Source organism: Choloepus didactylus, chromosome 9, assembly GCF_015220235.1.
Source record: "Choloepus didactylus isolate mChoDid1 chromosome 9, mChoDid1.pri, whole genome shotgun sequence".
NCBI lineage: Eukaryota > Metazoa > Chordata > Mammalia > Pilosa > Megalonychidae > Choloepus > Choloepus didactylus.
The window spans coordinates 120,127,368-120,153,139 of NC_051315.1; the positions used below are offsets into that span (position 1 = coordinate 120,127,368).

At 39.4% G+C, this 25,772-nt stretch overlaps 1 protein-coding gene across 5 annotated transcripts in view; it reads left to right on the forward strand.

The window, feature by feature from the left end:
* COL4A3 (collagen type IV alpha 3 chain) overlaps positions 1–25,772 on the forward strand; it is a 151,526-nt gene that overhangs the window by 78,534 nt on the left and 47,220 nt on the right. For 3 of the 5 annotated variants that reach the window (XM_037848460.1, XM_037848458.1, XM_037848461.1), the window contains exons 4-20: positions 613–657; positions 1,215–1,259; positions 1,882–1,944; positions 2,624–2,677; positions 3,497–3,523; positions 4,074–4,151; positions 4,938–5,000; positions 5,154–5,189; positions 6,505–6,546; positions 6,763–6,840; positions 9,004–9,066; positions 9,470–9,529; positions 10,528–10,572; positions 10,850–10,903; positions 11,855–11,896; positions 23,196–23,280; positions 24,536–24,571. In XM_037848460.1, coding sequence (XP_037704388.1) covers positions 613–657; positions 1,215–1,259; positions 1,882–1,944; positions 2,624–2,677; positions 3,497–3,523; positions 4,074–4,151; positions 4,938–5,000; positions 5,154–5,189; positions 6,505–6,546; positions 6,763–6,840; positions 9,004–9,066; positions 9,470–9,529; positions 10,528–10,572; positions 10,850–10,903; positions 11,855–11,896; positions 23,196–23,280; positions 24,536–24,571 — 916 coding nt within the window. Of the gene's footprint in view, positions 1–612; positions 658–684; positions 795–1,214; positions 1,260–1,881; positions 1,945–2,623; positions 2,678–3,496; positions 3,524–4,073; positions 4,152–4,937; positions 5,001–5,153; positions 5,190–6,504; positions 6,547–6,762; positions 6,841–9,003; positions 9,067–9,469; positions 9,530–10,527; positions 10,573–10,849; positions 10,904–11,854; positions 11,897–23,195; positions 23,281–24,535; positions 24,572–25,772 lie in introns of those variants that run through there. The other 2 variants (XM_037848463.1, XM_037848462.1) reach the window with 2 other exon arrangements.

The following is a 25,772-nucleotide window of genomic DNA, read 5'->3' on the forward strand; positions in this document are numbered from 1 at the left end:
CTCAAAAAGGTATTCATTATGAGCCCAAAGCAAATTTATCTCTGGTTCAGGGAGTCCTTACACCACTATTTATTTACTTGTGTATGTCAGGCACATTTTGTTAATAAAGTGTTTCTGTTGCAGAGAAATATTGGCTGCCCTTATCACCTGCCATTGTAATCTCTTCATTCTTCCTTATCAGACCTCAGCAGCTGTCTGGATAATGGGAGGCTTTTACAGTAGTGCTTCCCAGACGTTAATATGCACACAAATCACCAGGGATCTTGTTTAAAATGCAGATTCTGAATCAGTAGGTCTGGGGGAGAAGGTAGGGGAGAACCTGAGATTCTGCATTTCTGACAAGCTCCCAGCTGATGCTGTGCAGACATTGCAGGTCCCAGAACCCCACTTTGAGTAGCAAGGGCTTGAATGAATTTTGTTTGTCCTTTCTGATAAGTATTTGAGCTCCAAAGAAACAAGCCAGAAGTTGAACCGTATTCTCAATGCAAAACTCACAAGACAAAGAGCTAGGTATGGGGGGAGTGAGACTGGGACCTTTAATATATGGATTTGTGAGTGCTAAATAATTTTCATAGTGTTTTCTTTCTTTCTTTCTTTTCATTTGGATGCAAGGGCTCTCCAGGACTTCAAGGACTCACTGGTCCCAAAGGTATAAGGGTTAGTAGTCCAACTAGTCATCTTGATTGTTGACAAGTCGTCTTCATTTAAAAAAGATTAACTCTGCATCATCAAGTTATACAAATGTCACAAAGGAGTACTTTGTGTATCACTCCATACATGAAGTTCAAGAACAGGTAAAACTAATCTGTAATATTAGAAGCCAAAATGGTGATTACCACGTTGGGGGCAGGTATTGAATGACCAGGAAAGGGCAGGAGGGAACCTTCTAGGGTGGTGGAGATGTTCCAGATCTGGTTTTGGTGGTGGTAATACAGTCGCCAAGCTCTTCACTTAAGATTGGCACACTTTACTGCATGCAAATTATTCCTTTAAAATCTATCCCTCAAAAGACAAAATTATCTTTTTAAAAGTTATACAAATGTAAGATTTACAAAGGTTTGTCAAACCTTTTTTGGTTTTTTCAAATCGTTTTTGGCTAGTCCCAACTGTAATTACGGAAGGGGGTTATTAGGAATGGTAAATAATTTTATCTTACGTGTTAAACATTTAAACAGTGTTTTTCTCATCCCCCTTCCCTTTTTTTATGTCTTTAGGGAGTAACTGGATTACCAGGATTTTCAGGTCCTCCCGGACTTCCAGTAAGTAATGAGAAAAATATGTAACTGGAAGAACAAAAAGTAAGCTCATAATTTAGAAACATATTAAAGCAATAGCACAAGGAAATGTGTACTCATACATTTGCTACATGATGAAAAAAACACAGTAGAATCACATACTATATTACAATGCAGATTTGTATGACATAGGAGTCAAATTGTATTTTCTGAAATATAAGCAGACTGGGATATGGTAGGAGAGGGTAGGATAAAACAAGACAGGACAGGACAGAATAATTCACATAGAACAATAAAGTATTTACCTCTGTACACATTTCCTTCTTCTTTTTCCTTCCTTTCCTCCCACCTTAAAGCAGCATTTTAAGGCACTTCATTATATTTAGAAAAGCTATTTGTTTTATCTAAAATATCTGTCTTACTTGATAATTTTCTGTTTTAATTAGCCCATTTTGTTTGTTATGATTGTTATTTGAATTACTCTTTAAAGCAACTATTTAAATTTACTACTTAAATATTTAAATAATTTATATTTTGATAACTGTTTGTTAGGCAGCCTTTCCCTCGGTGTGTGCCTCTGCTGCTTCTCTGTGGCCCCGGGGCATGGCGATCATGCCTCGTCTTTGAGACTTGTTCTCCTTTTCAGGGCACCCCTGGCAGAACTGGACCTTATGGACTTCCCGGTCTACCAGGATGCAATGGTTCAAAGGTGTGAACTTCTTGCACCGAAGATGATTAATGCATGTTTTGCTGAATGAATAATTTAGGGTAAAGTAGCAGTGAGATGAAGATAGGCATTCCTTGGAACATTCTATTAGCCAGAACCAAAGGTGTGTTTTTTTCAGGGCAGAAATATGATTTTTTAATTGGGAACCTTCCTATTTTCTTTCTCCTTATTCATTCTTTCCAGTTGTCTTTTAAGGAAGTTCTCCCATGTTCTGCCACAGCTGTTTTCATCCAAGGTTGTGAGTGTATGTGAATCAGACCCTAAAGCCTTGACTACAGAATTGGTCTTTGAAAAAGAATGACCGAGCATTTCAATGTTCACTCATCTCCTTTTGTTCCCTAATTATGCTCTCCTTTTCCCCGGAATGGTGGGCATGAATGAACTAATTATTAAAGTTTAAGGAAACAGCAATTAAAAAGTTCTTGGCACAATTAGACTTTTGCTGTGTATGCAGAGTTTGAGAAACAGTGAATTGTAATTCTGTTTTCAATTAAAATAACAGTTTTCTGGCCTTCAGCCTCATGACCCAGCAGCCATATGGACTCTGGATTGCTTTGTCTAGATTTACCACCTCAAACTTGGAAAAGGGAAACAGAGAAAATACCTGAAAAGGCCATTTTAGAACAACTAAGAAGAATGACAAACTTCTCATTTCTTCCAGGGTGAGCAAGGATTTCCAGGACTTCTAGGTACACCGGGCTACCCAGGGGTCCCGGTAAGTTTCCATTTCTAGCTCCGCATCGAAGACGTGAAGTGTGAACACAATGACCATATGCTTAGATCCATTAGGACCTTGGGGAAATCTGGGGCAGCCAATGGTAGACAGTCTACTAATAGTTGTGGAATGAATGGATCAATGCATCGTGAGTTCAGATTTTGGACCTGGAGACCTTATTTTGCTTTTGAGACATCCAAGTGGAGGTGCATAGCAGGCAGTTGGATTCTCTCATAGGAGAGGCCTGGACTGCTGACGGCTTAAGGAGAGTACAGAGAAAAGGAGCTTAGAGCTGACGCATTCCCACGTGGAAGTTGATGTCGAGAATGCACTTGTAAAGGAGGAATGGCCTTCATGGTAGAAAGAAAACCAAGAGGACTGTATTATGGAAACCCAGGAAAGATATATTTCAAACAGAATGGAGTGGCCTGCAGCTGCCCAATACTGCTAAGAAGTCCAGGAAGATGAGGACTGTTACTTTGTCATTGTTTAAGCAATGTCAAAGACGTTGCTGACCTGAGCAAGGGATGCTTCCAGGGTGAGACAGAGGCAGGAGTTGGATTTGGGATGCCCTCAGGAAGGCAGATGAACGGAATGGGAAGATTGCAGATGGGGTGAAAGAGAGACAAGGAAGTATTAGAAGGAGGGTAAAAGATTAAGGGGAGACTTGTCTGTTTAATTGGAAGAGACTTGAGCATGTTTAAAAACCAGTGGCAAGTATTCAGCAGGAAGAGGAGGCTGAATAGCAGTGGAAGGAAAACCAAGAATGTCCTGAATTTGACTCGCCTCTGGTTGTTAATATGCTACTCCTTGTCCTAGGGTGCTGTTGGCTTGAAAGGAGAAAAGGTATGTGATTTGTGGTATATTGTCATTGAAAATCTCTGATTACATATGAAAATGGCTTCTGTTAAATGACAAGAGAGAAGTAATTACAAATCAGATTCCATAATCCAGATTTTATTAATTCAGAATCCATAATTGGGACATGATACTTGTTCCTACTGAGCAGCTTTTTTCTGCCTCTTCTAATGAATGAGTCTTAACCAATATGGGTTTTGTATCATTCTTTAAGAAAATAGGATTTAGGAGATGAGAACTGGCCTCATGTTCAGGAGCCCAAATTCAAGACCAGGAATTGCCATTAATTTTCATATCTTGGGGGAAAAAAATTGTTGTCCTTGTATCTTTTGTCCTCCCACAGTAAATTGATGACAATAATTTAGAAAATGTAGGAATGCTTTTAGTTCTTCAAAACGGCATACCTACATGATCCTAAATCATTTCTCTATTTCCTGGGAGGCACTTTTATCCTTAAAGTAGTATAATCTTGGATAAGCATTTAAAGGGATTGAAAATATGACATTGATTATGTTTGTTGAACCCCTTCATCTTCAAGGGCATTCCTGCTAAAGAAGAAGATGTAGAATTGGATGGAAAAGGTGACCCTGGGTTGCCAGGAGCTCCAGGATTCCAGGTACAGTGCCTCAGAGATCTCATTCTCTCTCTGGTGTGGAAGACGTAATCTCTGGCAGATTGACTTATACAAGAGATATTTATCATGTGCCAAGTGCTATTCTAGCTCTGAGGCTCTGAACAAATCAGACAAAAAATAGTTTTAAAAAATTCTTAACCTCATGGAGCTTACACTCTAGTGGGGAAAACAGAAATAAGGTAAATCAGTATGTATATGGATTGTTAGATAGTAATAAATGCTAAGGAGAAAATCAAAACAGGGAAAGGGTATTTGGAGGGGTCCAGGTTAGAAGGAGAGTTGCAACTTTAGACTGGACAGGCAGGGAAGGCCTTACTTAGAGGATGGCAACTGAGTAGAACGAGAGGAGAGAGGAAATGAGCCTGCAGACATCTGGGGAAAGAAGATTCTAGGCAGAGGGAAGAGCAGGTAAGAGCCTACCTGCCCAGAAAAGGAGAAAGAGAAACAGAGACAGAGAAAGATAAATGCAAAATTTTGAAAACTTCTAAAGTAAAGCAATTGCTCTGGTCAGTTCCCTGGAAATAGTGTCTTCGAGATGACAAGTTGACATCAGGATGACATCGGGACGGCATCAGGATGGTTCTGGGAGCCTCTGACACATGGCAACACACTTCTTAGCATTTATTGTCATTTAACTGCAGCCATTTAGAAGCCAGGCATTATGCTTTTCTGATTTTATCAAAATATTTCCATGCACTTAACTAATGGACAGCGTTCTTACATGAGAAATAAATTTAAACTTACTCTTATTTTTCTCATAATGTAAAGGGTTTTCCAGGTCCTCCAGGTTTTCCAGGACCTGTTGGCCCCCCTGGTATTCCAGGATTCATTGTGAGTATAAAGTCACCCTTGCTATAGACTTGGTAAACTAATAAATTAATTATAGCTAAAAAGTTTTTTAAAAGTTTTTTTTTGGGGGGGGGGGCAGGGGTGTTGGTGCTGGATGTATTTCCTGCAGTAATTTTAATCTGTGGATTTTTCTAGGGTTTGCCAGGAGCCATGGGGCCTCCAGGACCCAAGGTAGATGACGATTCATGTGTTGTATTAGCCAGAACACCCTAACTGATCTAAAAGCCAAACCTGGTCTGATTCCACACATGGGGGGCTGCCAGGAGCCTCCCTGGGGCCCACACAAATTCCCAGGAGGACAGGAGCATGGCTGGCTGCTCTCCACCTCTTTCCCCCTTCCCCCTGCACTTCAGTAACTCAATCCCTGACACAGACTCAGACTATAAGGAGCTCCTCACTGGGTAAAAGTCAAGGTGTCCTCATCCACAGGTTTCCCATTTCTCATAATCCTAGTGATCACCCAACACACTATCCTAAAAATCTTTGTCTGGGGCTGCTTCCCCAAACCAACTTGATCTCATTCTAGCAAATAAAAATTGATGAAAAGAAAAAAGAAAAATAAACCTGATTATTCAGGTGCTCATTAAGTAGGGTCCTGCTTGTGTTTCTGTTGAGGAGGCTAATGATTCGTCAATTTAAGTAAGAAAATGTTGAATGAGGCTGAATCCACCCGAGATTAGTAATGAGTGCATATCTCACTTACTACCGAAGGGCCTTTGTGTGTAGACTTCCTGGGAGCTTACACAGTTAGCATTTTATTGATTCGGCACACGAACTCCCATTCTGTGAGATGGATAGGTTCAGCTTCAGTGAATTGTCTGAGGTTAAATAGACAGTAAATGGCAGAGCTGAGATTTAAAGTCTTTGGATTCCTCATCTTAGGCTTTTCTCTGAAACTTGCGGGTTCATACGGGAAGATCTGCAGACTCAAGAGCCCCAAATCAAGGAGATATTGGCTGAAATGATGGCTGGGCTATGGTTAGTGAAGAGAAATCAGTCATATTAGACTTATCACATGTCAATAAATTACTGGTGAAGTCAGTAGCTTTAAGTCTATTCTCAGCTTCTATTTTCTTGTTTTGAATTTCAGAACTAGGAGTGTTCCTGAAGTTCAGCTACCCATCTCTCTTATTTTTTAGATAAGAAAACGACATTTCCAAGAACTTAAGTATCCAGTAGCCAGCAGAATCAAAACTAGCTAGTAGCTGAGCCAGAAAAAGGTTGTCTGAGCCTGGGTCCCTTCCCCATCTCTTGTCTTCATTTGCCATATTAAATAAATCTCTTGTGCTGTCTGCCCTCAAATCTCCACCTTTAGAAAGAAAGAAGTTGCTGCCCTATTCCAAGAAATAGCTAAAATAACTTTTATAATTCTAACATTAAAATTAAAATATAACTGTTCAGTTAAAAATACCGGAACTTTAATGTGTTGAGACTATTTATTCCTGTTTATTTTCAATAAATAATTTGATTTTATGTTTTCTTACAGGGCCACATGGGTGAAAACGTGATAGGACCAAAAGGAGAGCGGGTAATTCAGATACTTACGGGCAAGATAGTTTAAGTTCTGTAGCATAGCAGCCTATACATTTCATTCAGTGACAACCTTGAAAAACGAATGTGTTGGATGGGTCTCAAGCTTTCCTTTGCTCTATCTTCTTGAGTAAGAACCGAGGGAGAAAAGTAGATCTTTCACATTCAGTAAAGCTTATGTGTACCTTTTCATCCTGCTTGTGTTTGTCTTCAGGGTTTGAAAGGAATAACGGGACCCCCCGGACTACCAGGGACAGTTATTGTGACACTAACTGGCCCAGATAACACAACGGTAACTCTTCAGTTTTTTCTGGGATTAAGTCCTGCTGGTTCCTCACCTCTCTTAAAAGGCTGTCATTTAAGCCCAGCTCAACCCAACTCCCTCAGCCCAGCCTAAGAGGCTTGGTTTTATTCCTGCCCCAACTTTCTTTCATGAGCCAGAAAATATGAGACAGGGGATGTTCTGAGGCAAGCGACTCCCAAGCTTCTTGAGGGCAGAGCCTGCAACTGATTTTACCCACTCTGTATCCCCATCTCCTCTCCCTGTCCCTATTGCAGAATAGATGCTCAGTATTTTTAAATAAATGATAACAAAACGGGTATATGGTTCCGATTCAAGTGGATGGTAATGACCTAAGGAGATGGATGGAGGGATGTTATTGATCAATCAGGAAAGGTTTGCCCCTGCCATTATAACCCCAAACACATCGTAACCCCCACTCCTCTCCAAGGACACTATGACCCAGTCATTCTGACATTATTATATACTTCTTGCTCCCGCAGTGGAGTAGCTAGGAGGACCAGAATATGGAACTAAACTGACTGCTCAGAAGCAGTAAATCTGCCATATAATGTACCTATTCTAGACACTAGGGTAATCCTGGAATGTCTGGGGGGTGGGATGGGGAGGCTAACAGTTTTCTTGTGACTTAATAAGAAATAAACACAAACCATCATTCTCTTTTAAATTTATAATTAATTTTTAATAACTGCTTTACTGAAATATAATCTGCATACCATAAAATTTACCCTTTTCAAGTGCACCCTTCATGTTTTTTTGTTGTAATTAACTTTAACAGATTTATTGAGATGTCATTCACCCATTTAAAGTGTACAATTCAGTGGCTCTTAGTGTAATCACAGAGTTGTTCACCTATCACCACCATTTTAGAACATTTTCATCACCCCTCCCCCAAAAAACCCCATCACTTCCAGTATAATTTTAATGACATAAAGTATCAAACAAAAGTAATAAAAGTTCAAAGCAGCACATGATAAAATTTGGTATGGCCAAAAACTCACACTGAAGACTGAAAAAGAACTGACCTTGAGAAAATAACTGAACTTTTCAGAGGCAAGCAACAAAAATAAAATTAATATAGGCTAAAACTTCATTCAGTAAAATTTATTATTGGCTGAAAATTGATTAATAATAAATAAATAAATCTTATCTTAGCAAAATCTAGATCAGTAAGACTTGACTCAGGAAAAAAAGTCAGTTTGAAATAAATGATGCTCTCAAAATGACACTCAGATTGGGAAAAAAACATAATTAGTAAAATGTGGTAAGGACAGAAAAAATAGATTAATGAATCAAGTCCTCATTATAACATTTACATTTACAGGAAACAATTGCTTTCCCAATATAAATAATTTATTGTAATAAAAATTAAAATAAAATATATAAGAAATGATATGACTGTGCCTATAGAAGATAAACCCTATCTTAGCAAAATCTAGATCAGTAAGATGACTCAGGAAAAAAAGTGAGTTTCATTCAGAAATTAAATTATTAATGTAATTCAATCCAAACATTTTTGAAAAAGTTTGAATTTAGTTTCAGTGGTGTTTTTAGTTTCCTGGGCTACTTAAACCAGATACCATAAATGAGTTGGCTTAAACAATGGAAATTTATTAGTTTACAGTTTTGAGGCTGAGAAAATGTCCAAACCAAGGCATTGTCAAGGCAATGCTTTCTTCACAAAGAGCAGCTGCTAGCGATCCTTAGCTCCTCTGCCACATGGCATGGCACATGGAGGTGTCTTCTGGTCTCTCCCTTCTCTTCTAGTTTTCATTGATTATAGCTTCTTGCTTCCGTGGCTTTCTCTCTCTTTATCTGAATTAAGAGAATTAAGACCCATTCTGATTGAGGTGGACCATACCGTAACTGAAATAGTCTCATCAAAACATCCTGTTTACAATGGGTCCATACCCACAGGAATGTATTAAATCCAAGAACATGTTCTTCTGGGGTACACACAGTTTTAACCACCATAAGTGGGTTCAGAGATACAAAAGCTGAAATGTGGAAAATGCTAAGATCTGTTGGGTTGATTAACATGAGGCACATTGGTAGCTTGTCAATCCCATTTATTGAACAGAGGACTTTTCCCAGTATAATGGCTGAAATCTTGTTTCATCCATTCTTAATGACCTTGAATTGTTTTTGTGGCAGGATCTCAAAGGGGAGAAGGGGGAAAAGGGAGAGATGGGCAAATCCGGACCTCCTGGACCCTCAGTAAGTCATTTAAGAGTCTTATTGCCTTGGAGCATATAGTACCCAAGTACATATTTTGATGTATGTTCTACTTTTAAATCTTAACATTAGCTAAAACACAATAATACCTGACTGCAGAGATCATGACTATACCAGAATTATTTTATGGCTATGTTGATCCTGAAATCCTTGCACTGTTTCACATGCATCCAATATCACTCATCGCTTATGACGTATCTTAAACATCTGCTTTTTTTTAGCCTCTGTTTTTAAATTAATACTTATAAATAAGATTTTCCTGTTAGGTGACTCATCATGTGAACATCTGAAAATATGACAGAATAATCAGAAGGGACAAATTAATAAAAATCATAAGTCAAAAATCAAGAATTTGTAACACTTGACGTCACTCTAATTAATACAGGGACCACCTGGAGAATCTTATGGATCTGAAAAGGGTGACCCTGGGGAAACTGGCTTGCAGGTAAACTTGGAAATTCAGTGCCACGTGCAGCCTATATTAGGACTCTTTAGGTTGCAAGTTTAAGATGCCCGACTCAAACCATCTTAGGTTAAAAAAGAAGAAGAAGGTTTGGGAGGTGGAATTTATTTGCTCAAGTGTCTGAGAAGTCCCTTTCTAGAATAAGCTTCAGGGACTTCAAAGCCTGAAACAATATGGCAGGACTCTCCATTTCACTTTGGCTTCTCTCTGCACACTGGCTGCCTTCTCTCCTTTGGCAGATGGTTTATTTCTATGTGTGGGGGCAGGGGAGGGGAGGGGAAAAAGGAGGTAGTCGCAACAGATAACTTGAGGTTAACAGGAGAGAGAGAGTATCTTTCTTCTTATGTCCATGTATACAATCCTAGAGAAGTTTTTGGTTGGCCCAGCTTTGGTCATATGTCTCATATAGTAGTTAAAAAACTGCTATGGCTTGGAGGAAAAGGTACTAAAATTGGCCAGGCCACTGAGGCCGTGGGCTGCTGTGATTGACAGCAATTCCCCACAGGAAGTGGGGCTGGCCGTGACTAAAAAGAGGCAGCATGGAATGCTGGGAAGACAGAGGCAACAGGGACCCAGACCCCAGTCAGCTCCTGTTTGGAAAGATTTAAAAATATACATTGCTTTAAAACATACATTTAAATATGTATACTATTTTTCATTTCTCCGATCAGTGCTTCCTCGATTTTCTTTCCAAGCTTAGGACAGCATCAATTCTAACTGAAACTTGGCTGATAATTTGCTCTTTTCCTTCCTTTGGCCCTCCTTAAATTCCCATTTTGACTGGCTTCTGCCTTTGCTGGGAAGAGGTCAGTGTGTATTCTCTAATTGAAAACTTTTCTTTCTAAAACCTGTATGGGGACCCTCACTTAGGCTTTTTTGCCTGAGGTTAAGCGATGATCATATCATTTAAGTTTTCCACGTTCTTATTAAAATTATCCACATTTATTGAATTACATGCTATTGTTTTGTTCTTGTTTTAGGGAAAACCTGGAAAAGATGGTGCCCCTGGCTTCCCTGGCACTCGGGTAAAGACATTATTTGGTGCATCGACGTAGTGAAAATGTCAGTGAAGAATTTTTGAGAAGAATTTCTGAGAGTCACTAAGTAGTTAGAAACTAGCAAAAAAAAGCTTATAACATTTAAAATCTACATTTGAGAACCATAGTTTTACACCCTTGTTGTGGATATAGGTCATCTGAAGACATCCTTTTTTTCAAAGAGGAGTTCAAACTGTTCCTGCTTCAAACAGAAACAATTGATTAGTGTGTCTACCAATCTGTTCTCTTTTGCTCTTTTCTTTAGGGGGCTAAGGGTGACAGAGGCCTCCCTGGATTAACAGGTGAAGATGGCATTAAGGTAACCCCCTTCCTAGCAGCCTACCTTCAGCATTTTTTAATTGGTTGGGTTTTGCCTATCCTTATCCTTTTCCCCCACATCCCGGAATTAGGTACAAGGAATTGCAGTCACAGAGTTCATTAAGATACCTTAATCTATTTATTAAGAAATAGAGATGTGGCAACTTTACTTAAAAATTTAAAGGATGGTCTCATTGGAAAGATAATAAACTTAGTGTAATTGCAGTTGGCAGACTTAGGACCAGTAAGATTTCCGATCTGCATGAGTCAGAAGTTGAAAAAGCCTCAGAACGTAGGAAGGTTCTGGTCATGGGACATCATGGAGTTCAAGTTTAAAAAATTGGACTCCATCATTTTCTTCTTGGATTATGATACACTGAAGGGTTGTGCTCAATTAATTGTGCTCAATTAATTTGTTCCTGAGAATATACTAGAGACATTTTTAGGTAATTTGCATATGTAGATATATTGTAGATTCAAGATTTATCCTATAGTAATATCACTTCCACTCACTTGAATTCTGAAATGCTCTCGTGAATGGGAAAACCAGGGGGTGGTTACAGCTGGGACACTGGGGATTGCATAAAACCCATGGCCTAGTTTTTCTAGGCCTCTATTCTGGGTCGGAACACGTGAGTTTGCAATGTATGTGAGCATCACCCATTGACGGTGGTTGCATAGAAGAAACCTGCAGAACCACTAGAGGAATAACAACTTCTCCAGGACCTTGTAGATAGGATTCCTGACCCAGACACAGGCCCTCTGGGAAAATAATCTCAAGTCGATTCTCCTTTATTTTTAGCTTGGTTTGTACATGACTTATAAATAATATTATTTTTATCATTGCTTTATTGTCCAACTATGTCTTTTGTTTTTTAAAATACACTAAATATGTAAATCTTTTTCATTAAGAATTCATAATTTGTAACTTTGTAACTGTCTTTCAACATAGGGGTGGAAAGGAGATCTTGGCCCTCCAGGATTTCATGGTCCAGTAAGTATAATTAAAGCCAATATCAGTTTTATGTTTGATCAAGCCCTTCAAAATATCAAGGAAAGTTTGAATCAATGTCTCTTATTAACTGCTGTGATAAATAGAGATCATAGCATTTTATCTTTTTATCAAACTGGGACAAAACAAAGCTGCTGTCATTCTTTGTATATTTGAGTTTCCTGTTTGGTCCCTAGAAGGCACTAGTGTAAAGTTTGGGAGACTTCAAGACCAACCTCATTTCTGACAACAACTGCAAGTTTGGAGCTCCACAACATCACACTTACATTGGATAATTCACTAGAAGTTCTCACAGAACTCACTGAAAGCTGCTGTACTCATGGTTATAGTTTATTGCAGCAAAGAGATGCAGATTAAAATCAGCAAAGAGAAGAGGCACATGGGGCAGGGTTCAGGGGGTGTCCAAGCTCAAGCTTCCAGTTGTCCTCTCCCAGCAGAGCAGTGGACAGTGCTAACTTCTCCTAGTAACTATGTATGACGCTATGCATGGAATATTGCCAACCAGGGAGGCTCACTCAAGACATAGTCATTGTTTGGAGCTTTTATTGGGTCTCGGGGACACAGACGTGGTTGGCCACCCATCCATGTGACTGACCTCAGTCTCCAATCCCTCCAGAGGTCAAGCTGATGCCATGTGGCTCAAAGCCCCCATCATAAATCGCACAGGTAGCATAGACTAGCTGACACGGACCAAGGCTACCAGGTAAGCAAAGACATTTATCAGGCGAAACGTTACAAGGGCTTAGAAATTACTTTCCAGGAGCCCAGAGCTAAGTCCAGACCTCTGAGCAATGTCAATTCTTTGCTGTACAATTAGTAATGCCCATCCTGGGCTACAGAGAATAAGAAAACTTTGGTCTGATCATACTTGGCCCAAGGTGACCTTGTGCCTTTGGGGTAGAGTAAGCTGGCTACTGTGGAAGAGGGCTGGGGCACTGGAAGGATGAGCAAGCCAGCTCTCCCCTCCCCTTCACCTGGGCCCAACTAAAACAACTCCTTTGTTTAAGGCTACAGAAGTTCAGGGCCAGGAAAAAAAAAAACAATCATCCTACCCCAAGTGCTATTGCAGCAGGCAACACTCCCCTCCCCAACATGGACATAGATCTGATGGCTGTCAGCTCCTGACTATGGAATAATCAGATTTTATTGTCAACGACGCCTCAATTTCAGAAATCGAGTCAAAGGGACCTGGGCTCTGAGTGATGATATCTGTTAATGTCCTGCCTCAAAAGTCGTTGATTCTCAAATCAGCGTGCAGAGCAGGGCAGCCACATTCAATTGTATAGGTTGGGTAAAATGGCACATGCTGGCAAAAGAGTCCTCAGCAGGGGTTTGGGTATCTTGTAAGAAATGCAGTTCTCAGACCCCCAGGCTAAGTAATTTAATTTATCTGCATCTTTACACGAAAAGCAAGTGATTCATTTGCAAGTAGTCCCAAGACACTTTTATGGGTTAACTATGGAGATTAAATCGGGTATTTTGTGAAAACACTTACCAAAGAGGCCAACACTCAGCAGGTACACAGATATTATGAATTTTATGATGGCGGTTATTACATTATTAGTATTATTAGTAATATTTTTGTGATTTTATGTACGTTGCTTAAGATTCTTGCTACCTGATCTTTAAACAAGTCAACAAAGTAACTGGCCCCAGGCAGCACATGAGAAAACAAAACAGAGTTTATAAGACTTTTTATATCTCCATCTTTAGTTCTTAGTGAAATTTACTTGCCAGTGGCACTTTGGGGAAATCTTTGGCATTCCTAGCTTGCTGTGTGTTTTTTTATCCTCCTTTTCATATAACTGCAGCTTCTACTAACTTCAAAGGAAGTTCTGCTTGTTTAGGAGGTAAATAGTTAAGGAGATCAGCAGTGAGTCCACCTACAATGTCTGAAACAGCATTCATCAATTTGGGTAGATGAGGTCCTGAAATTTAGAGAAACAATATATAACAATATTTTTTAATGTGTGGATCAGCATTTATTTTTACTAAATTCAGGTTTTTTTAATTCATTTGATTGAGATATAATCACATACCACGCAGTCATACAAAACAAATCATACATTTGATTGTTCACAGTACCATTACGTAGTTGTACATTCATTACCGAAATCAATCCCCGACACCCTCATTACCACACACACAAAAATAACCAGAATAATAATTAAAGTGAAAAGGAGCAACTAAAGTAAAAAAGAACACTGGGCGCCCTTGTCTGTTTCTTTGTTTCCTTCCCCCACCTTTCCACTCATCCATCCACAAACTAGACCAATGGGAGTGTGATCCCTATGGCCCCCCCAATCCCACTGTCCCCCCTCATAAGCCACATTTTTATACAATTGTCTTCAAGATTCATGGGTTCTGGGTTGTAGTTTGATAGTTTCAGGTATCCACCACCAGCTACCTCAATTCATTAGAACCTAAAAAGGGTTGTCTATATTGTGCGTAAGAGTGCCCACCAGAGTGACCTCTCGGCTCCTTTTGGAATCTCTCTGCCACTGAAGCTTATTTCATTTCCTTTCACATCCCCCTTTTGGTCAAGAAGATGTTCTCCATCCCACAATGCCGGGTCTGCATTCCTCCCCGGGAGTCATATTCCACGTTGCCAGGGAGATTCACTCCCCTGGGTGTCTGATCCCACATAGGGGAGAGGGCAGTGATTTCACCTTTCAAGTTGGCTTAGCTAGAGAGACAGGGCCACATGTGAGCAACAAAGAGACATTTGGGAGGAGGCTCTTAGGCACAATTATAGGGAGGCCTAGCCTCTCCTTTGCAGCAACAGTCTTCCCAAGGGCAAATTCCGTGGTAGAGGGCTCAATCTATCAAACCACCAATCCCCTATGTCTGTGGGCATGTTAGCAACCATCGAGGTAGGGCAGGCCAATACCCCTGCATTCTCCACCAGCTCCTCAAGGGGGCTCTGCATATTTTTTTCCTTGTTTTTTTTGTTGTTGTTGTTCTTTTTTAACTTTTTTCCCTTTTTAAAATCAACTGTATGAAAAAAAAAAAAATACAATGAAAGAACATTTCAAAGAGACCATAACAAGGGAGTAAGAAAAAGACAACTAACCTAAGATAACTGCTTAACTTCCAACATGTTCCTACTTTACCCCAAGAAAGTTACCTAATATAGCAACATTTCTGTGAACTTGGTCCTACTATACCCATCAGAAATTAACAGACCATAGTCATTCCTGGGCATTCCCAGAACATTAAGTTTACCCATGATAGCTTATCTGTTCTTCTTGGATTATTGTTCCTCCTTCCTTAATTGCTCTCTATCCCTAGTTCCCCTACATTCTACATTAGAAACCATTCGTTTTACATTTTTCAAAGTTCACATTAGTGGTAGCATATAATATTTCTCTTTTTGTGCCTGGCTTATTTCGCTCAGCATTATGTCTTCAAGGTTCATTCATGTTGTCATATGTTTCACAACATCGTTCCTTCTTACTGCCGTGTAGTATTCCATCATGTGTATATACCACATTTTATTTATCCACTCATCTGTTAAAGGACATTTGGGTTGTTTCCATCTCTTGGCAATTGTGAATAATGCTGCTATGAACATTGGCATGCAGATATCTGTTCGTGTCACTGCTCTCTGATCTTCCGGGTATATACCGAGAAGTGCAATCGCTGGATTGAAGGGTATCTCTATATCTAGTTTTCTAAGGAACTGCCAGACTGACTTCCAGAGTGGCTGAACCATTATACAGTCCCACCAACAATGAATAAGAGTTCCAATTTCTCCACATCCCCTCCAGCATTTGTAGTTTCCTGTTTGTTTAATGGCAGCCATTCTAATTGGTGTGAGATGGTATCTCATTGTGGTCTTAATTTGCATCTTTCTAATAGCTAGTGAAGCTGAGCATTTTTTCATGTGTTTCTCGACCATTTGTATTTCCTCTTCAGAGAACTGTCTTTTCATATCTTTTGCGCATTTTATAATTGGCCTGTCTGTACTATCATCATTCAGTTGTAGGATTTCTTTATATGTGCAAGATATCAGTCTTTTGTCAGATACATGGTTTCCAAAAATCTTTTCCCATTGAGTTGGCTGCCTCCTTACCTTTTTGAGAAATTCCTTTGAGGTACAGAAACTTCTAAGCTTGAGGAGTTCCCATTTATCTATTTTTTCTTTTGTTGCTTGTGCTTTGGGTGTAAAGTCTAGGAAGTGGCCGCCTAATACAAGGTCTTGAAGAAGTTTTCCTACATTATCTTCTAGGAGTTTTATGGTACTTTCTTTTATATTGAGATCTTTGGTCCATTTTGAGTTAATTTTTGTATAGGGTGTGAGGTAGGGATCCTCTTTCATTCTTTTGGATGTGGATATCCAACTCTCCCAGCCCCATTTGTTGAAAAGACATTTATGACCCAGTTCAGTGACTTTGGGGGCCTTATCAAAGATCAGTCAGCCATAGATCTGGGGGTCTATCTCCGAATTCTCAATGTGATTCCATTGATCTATATGTCTATCTTTGGGCCAGTACCATGCTGTTTTGACAACTGTGGCTTTATAGTAAGCTTCAAAGTCAGGAAGTGTAAGTCCTCCCACTTGGTTTTTCTTTTTTAGAGTGTCTTTAGCAATTCGAGGCATCTTCCCTTTCCAAATAAATTTGATAGCTAGCTTTTCCAAGTCTGCAAATTAGGTTGATGGAATTTTGATTGGGATTGCATTGAATCTGTCGATGAGTTTGGGTAGAATTGATATCTTAATGACGTTTAGCCTTCCTATGCATGAAGATGGAATATTTTTCCATCTTTTAAGGTCCCCTTCTATTTCTTTTAGTAGAGTTATGTAGTTCTCTTTGTATAGGTCTTTTACATCTTTGGTTAAGTTTATTCCTAGGTACTTAATTTTTTTAGTTGCTATTGAAAATGGTATCTTTTTCTTGAGTGTCTCTTCAGTTTGTTCATTTCTAGCATATAGAAACATTACTGACTTGTGTGCATTAATCTTGTATCCTGCTACTTTGCTAAATTTGTTTATTAGCTCTAGTAGCTGTATCGTCAATTTCTTGGGGTTTTCCAGATATAAGATCATATCATCTGCAAACAATGACAGTTTTACTTCTTCCTTACCAATTTGGATGCCTTTTATTTCTTTGTCTTGCCAGATTGCCCTGGCTAGCACTTATAGCACAATGTTGAATAACAGTGGTTATAGCAGGCATCCTTGTCCTGTTCCTGATCTTAGGGGGAAGGCTTTCAGTCTCTCACCATTGAGTAGTATGCTGGCTGTGGGTTTTTCATATATGCTCTTTATCATATTGAGGAAGTTTCCTTCAATTCCTACCTTCTGAAGTGTTTTTATCAAAAATGGACATTGGATTTTGTCAAATGCTTTTTCAGCATCTATTGAGATGATCATTTGATTTTTCCCTTTTGATTTGTTAATGTATTGTAATACACTGTTTGATTTTCTTATGTTGAACCATTCTTGCATGCCTGGAATGAACCCCACTTGGTCATGGTGTATGATTTTTTTAATGTGTCTTTGGATTCGATTTGCAAGTATTTTGTTGAGGATTTTTGCATCTATATTCATTAGGGAGATTGGCCGGTAGTTTTCCTTTTTTGTAGCATCTTTGCCTGGTTTTGGTATTAGATTGATGTTAGCTTCATAAAATGAGTTAAGTAGTGTTCCATTTTCTTCAATGTTTTGAAAGAGTTTGAGTAAGATTGGTGTCAGTTCTTTCAGGAAAGTTTGGTAGAATTCCCCTATGAAGCCATCTGGCCCTGGGCATTTATTTGTGGGAAGCTTTTTGATGACTGATTGGATCTCTCTGATTGTGATTGGTTGGTTGAGGTCTTCTGTTTCTTCTCTGGTCAGTCTAGATTGTTCATATGTTCCCAGAAAATTGTCCATTTCCTCTACATTATCCAGTTTGTTGCCAAACAGTTGTTCATAGTACCCTCTTATAATTTTTTTAATTTCCTCGGGATCTGCAGTAATGTCACCTTTCTCATTCATTATTTTGTTTATATGGGTCTTCTCTCTTTTTGATTTTGTCAGTCTAGCTAGGGGCTTGTCAATCTTGTTGATCTTCTCAAAGAACCAACTTTTGGTGTTATTTATCCTGTTATTTTTTTGTTCTCTATGTCATTTATTTCAGCTTTAATCCTTGTTATTTCTTTTCTTCTACTTGGTTTAGGATTGGTTTGTTGTTCATTTTCTAGCTTTTTCAGTTGATCTATTAGTTCTTTGATTTTGGCTCTTTCTTCCTTTTTAATATATGTGTTTAGTGCTATAAATTTCCTCCTCAGTACTGCTTTTGCTGCATCCCATAGGTTTTGGTGTGTTGTGTTCTCATTTTCATTCGTCTCTAAATATTTAGCAATTTCTCTTGCTATTTCTTCTTTAACCCACTGATTGTTTAGGAATGTGTTGTTTAATCTCCAGGTATTTGTGAATTTTCTAAGTCTCTGATGGTTATTGACTTCTAATTGTATTCCATTGTGGTCAGAGAATGTGCTTTGAATAATTTCAATCTTTTTAAATTTATTGAGGCTTGTTTTATGTCCCAGCATATGATCTATTCTGGAGAAAGTCCCGTGAGCACTAGAGAAGTATGTGTATCCTGGTGATTTGGGATGTAATGTTCTATATATGTCTGTTAAATCCAATTCATTTATCAGATTGTTTAGGTTTTCAATTTCCTTATTGGTCTTCTGTCTGGTTGATCTGTCTATAGGAGAGAGTGATGTGTTGAAGTCTCCCACAATTATTTTGGAAACATCAATTGCTTCCTTTAGTTTTGCCAGTGTTTCTCTCATGTATTTTGTGGCATCTTGATTGGGTGCATAAACATTTATGTTTGTTATTTCCTCTCATTGAATTGCCCCTTTTATTAGTATGTAGTGACCTTCTTTGTCTCTCAAAATATCCCTGCATTTAAAGTCTATTTTATCTGAGATTAACATTGCTACACCTGCTTTCTTTTGGCTGTAGCTGGCATGAAAAATTTTTTTCCATCCTTTCACTTTCAATTTCTTTGTGTCCCTGTGTCTAAGATGAGTCTCTTGTATGCAGCATATTGATGGTTCATTTTTTTTGATCCATTCTGCAAATCTATACCTTTTAATTGGTGAGTTTAATCCATTTACATTCAACGTTATAACCGTGAAGGCATTTCTTGAATCAGCCATCTTATCCTTTGGTTTATGTTTGTCGTATATATTTTTCCCTCTCTCTATTAATATCCTTTAATGTACCCATACCGAATCTCTTTAGTACTGAACCTTTCTCCATGTCTCTCTCTCTCCTTTCTTTGTTTCTCTGTCTGTAGGGCTCCCTTTAGTACCTCCAGTTTGGCAGGCCTCTTGTTAGCAAACTCTCTCAGCGTTTGTTTGTCTGTGAAAAATTTAAGCTCTCCCTCAAATTTGAAGGAGAGCTTTGCTGGATAAAGTATTCTTGGTTGGAAATTTTTCTCACTCAGAATTTTAAATATGTCATGCCACTGCCTTCGCGCCTCCATGGTGGCTGCTGAGTAGTCACTACTTAGTCTTACACTGTTTCCTTTGTGGTGAATTGCTTTTCTCTTGCTGCTTTCAGAACTTGCTCCTTCTCTTCCGTATTTGACAGTGTGATCAGAATATGTCTCGGAGTGGGTTTATTTGGATTTATTCTATTTGGAGTTTGCTGGGCATTTATGATTTGTGTATTTATGGTGTTTAGACGATTTGAGAAGTTTTCCCCAACAATTTCTTTGAATACTCTTCCTAGACCTTTACCCTTTTCTTCTCCTTCTGGAACACCAATGAGTCTTATATTTGGACATTTTATATTATCTATCAAATCCCTGAGGTCCATTTCGATTTTTTCTATTTTTTTCCCCATTCTTTCTTTTGTGCTTTCATTTTCTGTTCTGTCATCTTCCAGGTCACTGATTCATTGTTCAACTTCCTCTAGTCTTGTACTATGAGTATCCAGAATCTTTTTAATTTGGTCAACAGTTTCTTTAATTTCCGTAAGATCATCTATTTTTTTTTATTTAGTCTTGCAGTGTCTTCTTTATGCTCTTCTAGGGTCTTCTTGATGTCCTTTATATCCTTTTCCATGCTCTTCTTGATGTCCTTTATATCCCGTGCCATGGTCTCATCGTTCATCTTTAGTTCTTTAATTAGTTGCTCTAAGTACTGTATTTCTTCTGATCTTTTGATTTGGGTGCTTGGGCTTGGGTTATCCATATCTTCTGGTTTTTTCATATGCTTTAAAATTTTCTGTTGTTTTTGGCATCTTGGCATTTGCTTAACTTGGTAGGGTTCTTTTAGGATTTGTAGACCAATTGAAATCCTTGTCTCTAATTTGTCAGGTCTACAGCTTCGTGGAGTACACTTTCTGTGACTAACCAGCAGGTGGCGTCCACGAGCCACCTGTTCCCCTCAAGGCAGTTCTCCCCCACTTTGCCTCTGTGGTTAGTGGGCGAGTAAGTCTTGTGGGGTCCAGTTGGTGTACCAAGCTTGCGTGTGTAGTTGGTGTTGCCCGCCCTGTGTAAGGGGCATGTGTCTGGGCGGTCAGGGAGGGGGGCGGCTCTAACAACCAAATCTCCCTGGTGTTCCTGGAGTTTTAAACCTGCTGCAATAGTCTAATCCTTCAGTTCAGTCCTGTCACAGTTTGTCTCTGCGACTGACCCACAAGTCCTTGGTATTGGCGTGTGGCCCCTGAAACTTGTGAATGGGTCCCTCTTCCAGGCCTTGCACCCCCTGGTCCTCTGTTGAGGGATGACTGTGCTATGTCACAGGTGAGTGCCATCCCCCCAGGGCGGTTCTGGGCTGCTGGGCTGTGTAGGGAGGCTCCCAGTCTGCTGAAATGATGTCTGAATGGGGCTTGTTAATTCACACTGCTCCACCTTCCCAAGTCTGGGACAACCAGCTGAGGGTGCAGGGAAGGCTAATGTCCACGCCCAATTTTGTGGTGTGTGCGTGTTATTTGAAGTACTTCCATCACACTGGGTTGTCTGGGGCAGCTCTGGGCTATGGGGCCAGTGATGGGCAGGAGTGTTTCCTGTCCACCAGGACGATGGCTGTGAGAGGATGCCCCCCTTTTCTTGGGAAGTTGTGGTGTTTAGTGAATTTTCTCAGCTACTGGATTATTGCCTTTTGTCTCAGAGCTCTCAGTTCTGCTCTTGTCTTGACCTGCCCAAATTGCAAGTCTTTGAGGCTTTCTGTATTGGGCTTCTTAGAGTAATTGTTTTAGAAAATGAAAAAAAGATGAAAAAAATAAAAATAAAAATAAAAGGGCCCTCCCGGCAGATCTAATGCATTATTGAAATGCTAAGAGACAAAGCAATTAGGGCTATTAAGTAAAGATCCGGGGGCAGAGAGATCAGTTTTTCTTTGGGTTTTGCAAATGAGCCTGTGGGGCCTGAGCTCTGCCCTTCCCTTTTCTATGTTCACGGGAACTCCAAAAAGCATCCGCTTTTATTTTTGAGTTTGTCTTGCTGTTTTTTGCTATGCCTGTCTCCTCTCTGCTGGACTGGCTGCTCTCAGATTCTCTGGTGTCTGGTCTCAGTCTATCTATGGTTGGAGTTTGGTTCAGTAGAATGAGTTTCCAATAAGAGCTGCCACTGCAGTTCTCCCTTCTCCTTCCCGGTGCTGACAGCCCCTCCTCCCACAGGACTGAGCCTGGCAGGGAAGGGCGCGGGTCCCCTGGCCGCAAAAACTTAGAGATTTTGCTGATCTCAGCAGTTCCACGTTTTCATGAGTGTTGTATGAAGTATGCCCAAAGTCAGATTGCTCTGCGGTGTCCAGTCCATGCAGTTCCTGCTTTCTACCTACTTCCCTGGAGGAGTAGCTAAAACATACACCTCACCAATCCACCATCTTGCCCCGCCTCTAAATTCAGTTTTATTGAAATACATTCACACACCATACAATCATCCATGGTATACAATCCACTGTCCACAGTATGATAACATAGTTATGCGTTCATCACCACAATCTATCTCTGAACATTTTCCTTACGTCAGAAAGAACCAGAACAAGAATAAAAAATAAAAGTCAAAAAAGAACACCCAAATCATCCCCCCATCCCACCCCATTTGTCCTTTAGTTTTTATCCCCATTTTTCTACTCATCCCTGCGCCAGATAAAGGGGGTGTGATCCACAAGGTCTTCACAATCATACTGTCACCCCTTGTAATCTACATTATTATATAATTGTCTTCAGGAGTACAGACTGCTGGGTTGGAGTTTGGTAGTTTCAGGTATTTACTTCTAGCTATTCCAATAAATTAAAACCTAAGAGGTGTTATCTATATAGTGCATAAGAATGTCCACCAGAGTGACCTCTCGACTCCATTTGGAATCTCTCAGCCACTGAAACTATTTCATCTCATTTTGCATCCCCCTTTTGGTCAAGAAGATACTCTCAGTCTCATGATGCCAGAATGCATCCCTGGGAGTCATATTCTGCATTGCCAGGGAGATTTACAACCCTGGGAGTCGGGTCTTACATAATGGGGAGGGCAGAAAGTTCACCTGTCGAGGTGGCTCAGTTAGAGAGAGAGAGGGCCACATCTGAGCAACAAAGAGGTACTCAGGGGGAGACTCTTAGGCACAATTATATGCAAGTTTAGCCTCTCCTTTGCAGTAACAAGCTTCATAAGGGCATGTCCCATGATTGAGGGCTCAGCACATCAAACCGCCAGTCCCAATGTTTGTGACAACATTAACACCAGTCCAGGTGAGGAAGTCCAACACATCTGCACCTTCCCCCAGATCCTCGGGGCTGATGAGGGGGAGGCTGTAAATATATTTTTTATTATCTGCCCAAATTACTCTGGGATATATCACTATTTCACTCCAGCCTATACTAACCTACCGTATCTCACTTCCTATTCAAAGTTCCATGCAATTGTGGTGTTTGAACAAATCGACTGTAGAGTTGTACCGTTTAGAAAATTTAGTGGATCAGCATTTTTAAAAAGTAAAATAGAACAGAATAAAAAATGTCAGAGTTAATCATATGTAGAAATAATAAAGATTATTTTGTGAAACTGATTTCTGTGTATGCATAGATATGTGTATATATAAATATGTGTGTGTGAGCTGGGTCACATTGTAAAATTTATTTCTAATATACCAGAAAAGTCAGCTTTTATTCCTAAACATTTCCATCTACAAGTATGTTGACTATCATATTCCTCCTACAAATTCAGGAAAATAAGGAAAAAGTATCTTCTGGCTAAAATGAAGAAATGAAGTAATTGCATTTGGTGAGCTGTCCATAAATAGCTATCTTTTCTCTTTGTTCATTTCCTGCTCCCTTAAGACAGAATATTATGATGCATACCAGGAAAAAGGAGATGAAGGAAGTCCAGGTCCACGGGGGCCCAAGGGAGCTCGTGGTCCACAGGGTAAGGATAAACTTCTCCTGAAAGCATTTGCTGGTCATTTCCCTGGCTTACTTTAAAGATAATGCATGGTATGTGTTTACATAGCTGGAATTTTTTGGGGGGGGTGAGGGTGGGGAGGTGCTACTAATTTTCATTTATGATGTAGCATTTAAATTATCTTCATATAGGAGGGCATGAAGTTCAAGTCTGGCAAGTATAAGAAAGCAATTACCCAGTGGGATTCCCAGGAGAAATTGAAGACCCCTGAGCAAATCCACAGAAATTGTGGCAAGGGGGCCTGAAAACCCTGGTTTCCTGACTGTCAGAACAATCCTCTGGTGCCCATGGCACCACTTTTTTCTTTTTTTTGAGAAGTCGTAGGTTTACAGAAAAAATCATGCACAAGTAAAATCTACTTGCCAGTGGCACTTTTGAGAAATTTTTAGCATTCCTAAGAATTCCATATTCCACACTCTTATTAACACCTTGCATTAGTGTGGTACATTTGTTACAGTTCTTGGAAGAACATTTTTACAATTGTACTATTAACTATAGTCCCTGGTTTACAATAGGGTTCACTTTTATTCTAGCCCAAATCTCACCCTGGCTACACATTAGATTCCCTGGGAAGCACGTCCGGGTGCCGTCCCCTGTGATTCTGATTTAATTAGTCTGGAGGAGGTTCCTGAGCACTGGCAGATTTTTAAAACTTCCCTAAATTATTCTAATGTGCAACCAGGACTGAGAACCACTGATTTAGGCAAGTTATTGATATAAACAGGATTTCAAAGAAGACACTTAACAGAACAGAAGTCTCCAAGTGTTTTCAAGTAAATGGACAGATAAACATAGACATAGATATAGAATTCTTTTTAAATTCAGTATACTTGCTATAAATCACTCATATGTATCAAAGAATTAGAATACCATGAAATATGGCAGCTGGGAAGCACCTGGTCAAACCCCAGGCCCAACAGCAGACCCCTGACAATTCTGACTGCATCTGTTTTTCTTGCATCTGAAACTTCCAGCAAAGAGTGGAACACAGAGCAGCTCATTGTAAATCGCTGCTGAATTACTTGAAAAGGATCAGATTTACTTCTGAGTTTTAAACATTTCAGCTTGGTTTCCTCTTGGCAATTTGTCTATATATGTAAGGTTTTTGGATATTTATCCATTTAAGAGTGGAATAAAAGTATGAAAAAAATATTATATTTAAAAAATTGGAAGGCGGTGCTTATAGCTTTTGCAAGTAATTAATGTTATGCATTCACAGGTCCCAGTGGCGCTCCTGGGGTTCCTGGAAGCCCTGGTACGTACTTATTTCTTGGGGTACAAATAGAAATGCCACTAAAAAGGAAAGTACACCACACTGTATTAAGTTTGCATTGTTTACATAGGAGAGATGCTTCCTGAATTCATCTAAAAATTATTCCCAACTTCTTAATTATTATCTTTGTGACTCACAGCAGACAAAGGGAATAGAAGACTGCATAGAAATGCTCTTTTTTTACTTCTGAGTGGTTTCAACTAAGCCTGAAGCCCTTAGTGACAGGGAAGTTTCAGAGTAACTTTGGGATATGAGCAGAAGCCTTGAAACTCAGAGGTGCCCAGAGAAATAAAACAAGAACTTTATGCAACTTGGTTGCTTTTAAATGATAGTTTTCATAAAGTATCACAAGCTGCATAAGGAAGCCAACATAGCTTTTAAATTTTACAATATATTGTTTATGGATACATAGACAACTCCAGAAAAGCGTAAAAATTTCCATGAGTCATTAGAATGATTGCCTCTTGGGACAAGGGAGAATAGGACCTGGAGTGGGTACACAGCGAGCCTCAGTTGTAACAATAATGTGTCATCTTCAAAAGAAAAATAAGCTAAGAAAAAATGGCATAAATTTGAATAAAGAAGGGTGGCCAGTGTCCTGGCATTTATTATATTTTTCTCTCTATGACTTTGTATATTTAAAACTGTTTCATAATTTCAAAAATGAATTAAAAGAAGATTGCAGAACTAGATGTATACTAAAATCTCATTGTTAAAAAATGGGTAGATAAATAGACAAATATTATGTGTGCTTGCGTATGTATTGAAAAATATGCAACAAACTGTTGATGGTGGGCATCTCTTGAAGCCAGAGAGGAGCAAACGTTTATTTTCAAGTTCTGGTCAAAGATAGGGGAGATGTCCATCTCCCTACCAGGCCCTCAAGAATGAATAGGCTCTTTAAGAAGCCAGTGAGTGAGAAGTACAAAATGCTGAAACAGATATCCGTCAGAAGGATTTACCTTTATCCTCAAAAATATATGGTTAGAAATAATCAGATATTATTCCCACTGGTTTCTCAGCCCTTTGGTCTCTCTGCTTAACTATTAAACTGTTCACGAGGTAGAGATTTGAGATGTCTCCCTCCCCAGAATGGCAGATAAAATGGGTTTTATACTATCTGGCACCTTCCCAATCACCACACCCTCTTATACTGAGGACAACTGACAGGAATCAAGTTCAG